Source organism: Pygoscelis adeliae, unplaced genomic scaffold (assembly GCF_000699105.1).
Source record: "Pygoscelis adeliae isolate BGI_AS28 unplaced genomic scaffold, ASM69910v1 Scaffold44, whole genome shotgun sequence".
In the NCBI taxonomy this organism is placed as follows: Eukaryota; Metazoa; Chordata; class Aves; order Sphenisciformes; family Spheniscidae; genus Pygoscelis; species Pygoscelis adeliae.
In genome coordinates this window covers 412,335-420,992 of record NW_008824761.1, presented here as the reverse complement: position 1 = coordinate 420,992, position 8,658 = coordinate 412,335, and the positions used below count along the sequence as shown (strand labels likewise).

Here is an 8,658-nt window from a genome sequence, read left to right as displayed (position 1 = left end):
CTCATCTGAAATGTAGAAGCCATCACTTAATTTTTTAAAATAGTATCTCATACTCTTTAGAGTACACCACACCACAGAAAGCGCCAGCAGATTCTCAGCAAAGAACAACATTGTGCTACATGCTGGATAAACACCATCTTTTCTCCAAGAAGTTACAAGAACACTGAAGTACATTAAGAGCAGAGAGATCAATAAATTTATTTTAAGCAAATCAGCAGCAGAGTAAGGAACAGCACTGAAACTCAGAGCATTCTGTCCACTGCCTTTCTAGCCATCCAAGCGATCCCCTTTTAAATTGTTCTTGATGACTTCAAATTGGTGCTCCTGAGTTTATCCACAATAAAATTACAACAATTACACATCACTGCTTCAGCTACCCTTACGTGCCTGTCATGTAGACTAGTAACAGCCCATAAAGTCAATAAGGACACCAGGTATTGATTAAGTGTTAAGTGTTATCATCACTGAATGGATCCAGCTCATCTAGGCACCTCTCTGGCATCTCTCTTGTAGGGACCTAGTGCAACCTGTTCTCATAAAGTGACTGACTTCCCTCTGCAGTATGTGGTAAGTGCCTCTGAAAGCCTCCAGGAAGAAATACTGAGCTCTTGAGTTTACACTTGAATTGAACTGAAGGCATTTAGTGGTGCCTATCATTCAAAGGCTACATCTGTAAAAGCAAGTAATAGCTCCATAGGAGCAGGTCTGTAGAGTGAAAAAAATGGTGCTGAAGATCCGTGTCCACACTATATGTTTTTCTCGAGGGTTTTCTTTGGACTAGCTCTGGTTGGTCCCAAGCAATGACCACCCATTGTTCACTGAAGCACATTAGGTGTGTCCCTGGAGGCCACTTTTCTGTTTTGTTTCATCTGAAAGGAGTCCGGTTTGTGCTGAGATCGCTCTTGTGCTGTGAGGTGGGGATGACAGGGAAGTTCAATTCAAAAGCACGCTCGAACTGCACGAGAATGCCAATGCTGACACACCCGCAGACATCTCCGTTGTTTAGGTACAGGCCTTCAGCACTTAGTGTAGGATGACGAGTTCAATACGTCCTAAATTAGGCAGAAAGGAACCTGCGTGTCTTAACTGTGGTACACAGAGCCAGGAAAGTCTTACCTGTGTGCGTCCTCCGGTGAGCCTTCAGGTGGGAACTTTTTGTGTATACTTTGTTGCATCCCTCAAAGTCACACCGATGGATGCGCCGCTTCCTGGAGTCTGGAGACTCGGACCTTCTCTGACGCCTTGTGCTCTCAATACTGAACGGTGAAATGGAACTAAAAAACAGAACAGGAGCAAAAATGAAGCGAGAGCATGGTGTATATCCTGGGCCCCAAAAGATCAGCTGTAAAATATCACTGTGCCAGAAGTGACCTTAACAATTAATTAATAATTATTTCCTCTTCTACAATGTAGTCCACAGCACGTATTTGAAACAATTTGTGCTTGAACTGGAGCGTATTGTGCAGTACGAAATAAAATTCAAGGCTTGATTTAGAAGTGCTTATTGCCAGACAAAACACCATGATCCTTAAAATACTGCTCCAGTAATGAAATAGCCTGACTTTATCTGAGCTTTATTTCTATTTTAACCATGTCCAGATCCAAGCTCACTGAACCCTGCTTTCTAAACAGCTTTATATATTGCCTCCATAATTTCTCTTTGACAAGTTTAAATATATAATAATCCTGAAACCTTTTAAGAAAAATTGCTTCCAGTACTCAGATCTGGACTATGGATCCTCGCATTTGGCCAAACACCTGTTGTTTGCTTGCATACAGGTTGCTAAGAGATCCATATCACGCTGCAGCAGCGATTTTTCCATTTACTTATTTAACAATTCTCAATCTATCACCTGCAAGTCAATGAATTTTATTTCCTTTCAGACCACTGATAAATAAAAAAGTTTATTAGCACAGGGCCAGCAACCGATCTCCACAGAAATGCCTATGCTCAGCGAAGACACTCCACATTTACAGCAACATCCTAAGGCCTATCAGTTATCCCACTTTTAAGCAAATAAAAAGAAGTAATGTTGAAGTCACATTGCTTTATTTTACAAATACAGTATGTACCAAGTCTAATACTTCAAGAAAGCCTGCTACAACAATGCACTTGCCTTGGTTAGATAAACTTGTGTCATAAACTATTATCAAGCCGGTATGCCAAGATCCAAACCCTCATTGACTTCCATTAGTTATATTACCCAGCTACAAATCATTATTAATTGATCGCCTTATCAACCCCATTATGGTTATACTGCACGGCAGTCACGTTCACCTACAGTTATACTAGCCTGTTTAGCTACTTTAAGTACTGGAACAACATTGGCCTTCATTAAGTTTCTGGGGCTTCCCCCACATTCCCGTGTTTATTGACGCTGAAGGTTAATGATCTAGAGATTCGTCAGCCAGCTCTTTTAAACTCCTAAGATGCAAGTTCCCGGTTCTCCTGAAAGAATTTGTGATTGTCAAATGAAAATGAATCGGAGGAACAGAAACTGAATCTGATCACGAAAAGAAGCAAGCATGAACCTTTGGGGAAGCTAAGATACTAAGAAAGGCATCTGAAAGAAGCGCTGATGTTGATTCATCTGCTGAGAAGCTCCTGTGTCAACACCAATCCTCAACCTTCTGTTACAGCAGCCAGTGCTGTTACAGCTATAGCTGTTCTGCCATAAACTTCACTTTTAGAGATTTCCAGAATTTGCTGAGGACTATTTATATTGGGTTAAAACTTTGCATAAAGCATCTCGCACTGTTAGCATGTGATTTCACTGATGTTCCAATTCGCTGCATTACGAATCTTTCAGCCTTGAATTTGTGGTAGTTCAAGTTATGCATTTTTCTTTAAAAATTTTTACAGTAAACCCCTAATTTAAACCACTATTTAAAAAAATGGAGTACTCTCTTTCTGACAGCCCTCTTTTTCTCTTAACACTTGATATATATTCATATTTCACCTTCAAGCAAAGAGATTTTCCAGATTAATTATTTTTGCCTATAATATGATGTCTGTAAATGGGCATGCGGGAAATTTCTGAAATGGAGGAAGAAATGGACAGAGGGCCATAATATCAACATTAACTAGCAAAAAGTAGTTCCCAGGAGAGTAAGATACATCAGCACTTTAACTATGTGACAGGAACACAGATATGTTTAGCTGTCACAGAAATGGCTTAGGAATTGCATTTAAGCATCTGCATCTCAGGGCAAATAAAAGTCTTGGGTTAGATGATTCACTGAGAACAGTTTTGTTACTCTGGTGGGTTTTTTTTAAGCATCTCACCAGCTAAAATAAAAAGCAAACATGTAAATCAAATCTTAAAGCTCAATACTGAAGGTACAAAATCCAGTGCTCAAGACCAGAAAATCTTTATCTTTAAAAATAAGTATTTGTGCATCATTTTTGCTGCATGTGATTTACGACCTGTCTTAAAAGCCTATTTTGTAGCAGGGCATTCAGATCCTGGATAGTACAGCTCGTTTAAATGGGAGGAGGATCAAGCTTGTAATGCTGCTGCAATTTCCAACCCCGAGACAAAACAAACCTTGAGCAGAGTCAGCACCTGGTAAAAAGCTATTTGTCATGTACAAGAAAGTGACTTCACTGCTGGGAACTGCTCCGTGCTTTCCCGGGTATTTATACAGGAGATGGTGGCATAAAGCGGTGCCGCAAAGGTAGCACACAATCAATGCTGCTGCTTCTTAACTGGGTTGCTCCCTTATTCTAAAAGGCCAAGCATCCTACCGATTCCACGCCAGGGAAAATAACCAAATAAGCCACAGAAGTTGCTGTGCATTGCCACCGTCCCCCGCGAGCTTCACAGCCATCGCTTGCTCAGCACGCCGAGGAGAAAGGTTACCCGTCAGCTGGAACCAGCAAATGTAACCTCATGCCTTCCCTTCGCAGCAGTGCAGACTAAATGACAAACTAGCCAGCAGAAGGGACTCACGTGGCAAGTGAGAGCACACTGCCAAGGTGATCCTCCTCTGCCACTCTAAGCCCCGTGGCGCAGGGGGACCCCGCAGCGCAGACACGCTCACTGGTGGAAAAGAAGCCTGATCCTACCTGATACCACCAGCCTTGTTTTAGCCTTACAAAAGCTGTGTGATTTTTTTAAAATGGAGGTACCACAGGAAGCCCTAAAAAGAACACAAGGTGCTTTTTTGACCTTCCTGAGGTTAGTCCCTCTCACAGTAACTGTCAGTTGATTTGCTGATGTTCTTTCCTTTGGCCATGCAGCAGTAAAGGGACACCCTCCTCTTTCTTAAGCAATTTCTACAAAACACCCTCGCCAACCACACAGAGAGACATAAAAAAGTCCTCAAAACCATGTTTTGTGCCTTTTAAAGGCCATGGGGGTTCTACCAGGTGGCTCTGGTCACCACAGGCCTCCAGAAACTACTGTTTGATGGCACCACAGTAGACAAAGACTTTGAGAATAGACATGACAGGGAACTCACAGGTATTAATTTTTTTACTGAGTTTTTTTCTTTGTGTTTACAATGCGTTTTAAAATCATGTAAAATAAATCAAAAAAACCCCAAAAATACCCCTCCCCCCACCGTATCTTAGCAGCCTCTCTTGACCGTAAGAGTCCCTCACAGACTGCCCAGAGTGAAGACCTGGAAACATGTCAGCAGCCGAGAGCTGCCAGGGTGCCCAGACGAGAAGCTGTCAGTTCTCCTGTTATCGGCCAAGATTTCAGGCAGCCTTTAAGGCTCAAGGTGGGTTTAGCAATAGGCCTGACACCATAGGCAGCAGCCCAGGCAAACTGCAGGATGTATCAAATTACTGCTGATACATTGAGTTTGAAAGATAAGGTAACAAAGAAGAAAATAGGGTTCTGACCTGTCAGCTTGACATGTATTTATTTGCAGTTTGTTATTTCTAAAACCAATGTAATTTCTATATTAGTGTAGAAACTATTACACTAACAGAAATCCTGGGGCACTGCTGGTTGCCTCCATAAGCAGCAGCAACACCTGTAGTCAGTACTGCGCACAGGGTGAAATGAACGAAATCAGTGTGAGCATTTAGGGTGATTTACAAAACTTCAGCTGTGTTATTTCCAGCTAGAAGTGAAAACATACATCTCTGCAACTCACACACGGCCAAGTGCTTGTCTCTCTGATGCAAGAAAGTCTGCAAAGTAAAACAAAGACTGGGGCTTCGCCAGTAGATGGCCATCAAGTTCTCCTGAACGTGATCTGTGCTGCATGCGACAGGAATTATAACAACCCTGGTAACGCAGGATTATTTTTCCTTTCTACAAATGCTGCCCATTACTTCCTGGGTGTTTCGCCTCCGTTCTACCTACAGACTGGGAAAGGCCCTTGGCATATGCAGTAACACTGTTAAAAGCACACGTAGTGTGTCTTTTTATACCGATCCTCTGTTTTCTGAGCAATAAGCAGAGCAGAACTGCCCGAGGAGCACAGTATGTTTATTAAAGCCTTGAACTGCCTTCAGTGCTGTGACACACCAACAACATGCCACACGGTGACAACTCGCCGCACACTGGCTGCTCCCCACAAACAGCCTGCTCACATGCTCTCACCCTTTGGCAAACACACAGCGTTACCTTCGGCCAAAGTACGAGCTTCCTGGCGCTGCCGGTGTCCCAGCAAGCCGGGCAAGAGCTGGCTGACACAGCCAGCACGGACCCGGTGATGTGCAGCGAGCTGCTGCTTTGCTCTTTGCCGTACAAACCCAAACAGTGTCCCAATGTTGCGTGTTCATCCTTGTGATTGCCACCTTTACTCTTCCTCAGCCCCTCCGCTATGAGCTCAGGCTCTCTAGCTATGTCTCCTGCATGCCTTGCAAAAGACCCCACGAAAAACACGCTGACCTGGGGCCAACAGGTATTGACCAGCTTGTGTTCAAAGCCTACCTGCCCACCCACCTGCCCATTACCATATGTCTCTCCTTTACAACCTTCAGCCCATATTACCTTCCTCCCTAGCTCTAGTTAAACGAGAGACTTATAGCTACACCTTAATAGCCCGCAGCTGCTAAAAACAGATGCTAACCTCACTCTGAGGTGAGGCCCAGGCACATATCAGCTGTGCCCTCTCCGCTCCAGCTTCCATGAGAAAGAGAACCAGAATGGGCTCGGCCCCATGCAGCAGCTGCTCAGCCCGGATGAGGGGCTCGGCAGGCTAGAGCGTGCCCCACAAGGTGGGCACATTGTGAGCCGTGGTCCTCTTGTGTTTCTCAGGCTCTGGGCTGTTGAAGGATGTGATTTGGCTAAGCTGGCGTACCAGGACAGTCCTGCTCCAGTTGCTTTCCCTTGTGTTAGCACTGGCACTTGTCTGATCCTTCAGCGAGCCAGTTCAGGGACCCACAATGACAAAGTCAATTCTGCAAAAAAATCTGAGCAGCTTGCTTGCTTTTGCTGGTTTAGTTCTAAATAGTGGAGTCTGCCAAGTACCTGCACTGACACATGGGAGAGGATAGGATCCTGTGGCCAAGGGCGAGGGGAGTGTCATCACCCTTTCAGTGGCAAATAGCTGTGATTCATTACCACCAATGCCACAACTTCCATGGAAATTCAGAATTTGTATGAAGAAACTGAGAACATGGACATAAGCAATCAACACAAGGAACAACTGGAAAATCCACCTTTTGCTCCACAATGAAGCTTCTTCTTGTGACACTTGTGTATGCAGAAGATACAAAAAAGATAAACGCATAAATAGATAGGCTGAAAACAAAAACTGGGAGATATTACCATGCTACATACTTAAGAGGTGACAATGTGCCTTGACAATATGGGATAGAACCAACAGACAAACATTCATATCTCATCCTCAGGCCAATTTTGGACATCCAGATATTTACGTTTTTTCTTTGTTTTTAAAAGGAAAAAAGATACAAATATACAATATTCAAATACACAAACTGTATAAATTTAGCAATGATGTGAAGCATTACTTTATGGGACGTGCAAAGCTTCTGGGCCAACCTTTCAGTCGTAGCAACTAAAAGTGCAGGCAATTGAAATAAAAGCAGAGAACTAGAATATAACGTGTCTGCATTCAGATGGTAATGAGCACTTGAAGAAAATCCTTGGATCTCTTGCATTTCTTGGCATTCAAAGGGAACCTGAGCTGCAGAAACATCGTGGGGTTTGGCCGCTTAACATTTATAAAAACTAGAGCTCTTAAGTGAATGAATATGAGCATCAGAGTTGAGCTTTCTGCGTTATTTTTGAAAATCTTGGCCTTTGGATCCAGTGGTGGGACAGCCATCCCCCCAGCATGTCAGACGATCTCATGCAAACCCATGGCAGCTGTCAGTCATTCGGGTGAAGTGGGACAGTAGCACTGCTCAAGGCTTACAGAGCAGTTCCCCGCCAAGGACAGTCGGAAGCAGAGCCGACTGCAGTCCCAATGCTTTTGCTTGAGTCCTCTGGCACATTTCAGAGTCAAGTGAACATGTGTACAGCAGCATGCGGCTCATTCAGGGAGCTAATCTCACTTAAGATAAAGTATCTTCTCTCTGCTAAGACCTTCAAGTTTCAGATGCTAACAGGCATGATATGAGTACTCTGTGTGTTTTTGAAAAGGGGAATTGAACCGTATTTCCCAGTTTCCAGCTCTCAATTACTTTCTTTTGTAGTAGCTTTTCACATAACGTACTTTTATTTTCTGATAGCTTGTATAATGTTACCTTCCCACTCAGGATATTGGTGAAAGTATCCTTATAAACACTACATATTAAACTGTGAAGAAATATGATATGGCTTATTTTTCATTACAGTTTATAAAAGTTCACCTAGTAGTGAGATGCCAAAATCATACTATATAAAAACACAGTAGTTTTTTTGCTTTAATATGCTTAAATATCAGTGTAATCTCCTGATAAAGTCTTTCCCTCAAATATTTACTTACTGCTTTTTTTTAATACAAAGTTTCCACTGTCTCCTGTTCACAGACAAACAGATGCACATGCATATATACATATGTATTTTTTTCTCCTCTTTGATTCTTAGATTCTAATTAATGTTTCATGAAAGGCAAACATCTGCCTTAGGAATGTTAGACATTTAAACATATCAAGCAGTACTTAAGGCAATCATAAAAGGAAAATATGTACTACTCTTATTAGTGGTAGTTAGGTCAATCAGTGTACTTTAAGGTGATACACTGGAAATTATACTTTTTGTCAAGAAAGAAAGGAAGAATTTGGCAGCATACACAAGCAGTACACATATTAAATGGGAAAATCACATGGGTAAACAAAACACAGATAAAAGATGATTTGAATACATTTGGTTCAGAAAGTGCCCAAGCTGGAGATGGTGGGAAATTGCACTGGGAGCAAACGGGAGTAGGAGCATGGTAAGTTTGCCCTGTTGTGCTCTGTCCTAGGTGTCTGCTTCTGGCTGCTACCGGAGGGAGAGCCCCGGGCAAGAGGATCCTCTGCTCCAGCTCCGCACAGCCATTCCCGTGCTCTTACGTCCCTGTCCTGGGCAGTCAGCAAACAAAATACCCTGCGCTCTGACCTCGACTTTATCTGCAGCATTTATTCCCACTGAGACCAGCTAAAGTTACTTGAACTGGTGAGCTGCCTTGCAATACCCGAGTGCGTTACAACATCTCTCTGGCTGTGGTGGAACCGAAAGCACGACTATACATGAAACAAACTTCTGG

The 8,658-nt window shown here is 43.0% G+C and overlaps 1 protein-coding gene across 2 annotated transcripts in view; it reads right to left on the bottom strand.

Annotated features, from left to right (window-relative positions):
- The window catches only part of KLF12 (Kruppel-like factor 12), a 253,528-nt gene that overhangs the window by 19,540 nt on the left and 225,330 nt on the right, over positions 1–8,658 (bottom strand). For both annotated transcript variants that reach the window (XM_009323519.1, XM_009323520.1), the window contains one exon: positions 1,117–1,274. In XM_009323519.1, coding sequence (XP_009321794.1) covers positions 1,117–1,274 — 158 coding nt within the window. The remainder of the gene's footprint in view (positions 1–1,116; positions 1,275–8,658) is intronic.